Source organism: Eurypyga helias, unplaced genomic scaffold, assembly GCF_000690775.1.
Source record: "Eurypyga helias isolate BGI_N326 unplaced genomic scaffold, ASM69077v1 scaffold21826, whole genome shotgun sequence".
NCBI classification, from domain to species: Eukaryota; Metazoa; Chordata; class Aves; order Eurypygiformes; family Eurypygidae; genus Eurypyga; species Eurypyga helias.
The window spans coordinates 550-1054 of NW_010258802.1; the positions used below are offsets into that span (position 1 = coordinate 550).

Sequence of the window (505 nt, forward strand, 5' to 3'; positions counted from 1 at the left end):
GCCGTCCCCGGTGCCACCAGGATCCTGTTCCCAGCCCGGCAGCGGGTGTGAGCAGAGCAGGATACATTCCCTGGGGAGAAGGTGCCGGGGGGACAAGCTCGGCACAATCCCACCGGACCCTGCGTTGAATCGCACGTCTGTGTGGAGGGAAAGGGAGGTGAGTGATAGCCGCATCCTGCGCCTTCCTCCGGGTTCGGTGTGCCAGGGGGGCACACGAGTGGGCTCCTCTCCGGGTGGGCATCCTGGTGTCCCATCCTCCCAGGGACCACAGCTCCCAGCCCCCGTGCCGGGTCCACTCAGCACCTGCGGGAGAAGCAACGAGCGATGCTGAGCGCTGGCTGCTCCGGCTCTCCCGCTGCTCCGAAACCTGTGCCAGTGGTGATGCAGCTACGGTCCGGTGTGAACCCATCGCAAGCGACGTGATGGATGCAAGACTGTCCCATGCACCATGGCAGATGCAAACCCAAACTCATTGCATGTACCACAGCACGGTTTGGGTGGGAAG

The 505-nt window shown here is 64.2% G+C and overlaps 1 protein-coding gene across 1 annotated transcript in view; it reads right to left on the reverse strand.

Annotated features, from left to right (window-relative positions):
- LOC104511761 (tumor necrosis factor receptor superfamily member 19L-like) overlaps positions 1-303 on the reverse strand; it is a gene marked incomplete at both ends in the record, with an annotated part of 846 nt that extends 543 nt beyond the window's left edge. Inside the window, 2 exons of the mRNA XM_010154499.1 lie at positions 1-119; positions 214-303. The exon at positions 1-119 is cut by the window's left edge and continues 30 nt beyond it. Coding sequence (XP_010152801.1) covers positions 1-119; positions 214-303 — 209 coding nt within the window. The remainder of the gene's footprint in view (positions 120-213) is intronic.
- Between the last annotated feature and the right edge of the window lie 202 nt (positions 304-505).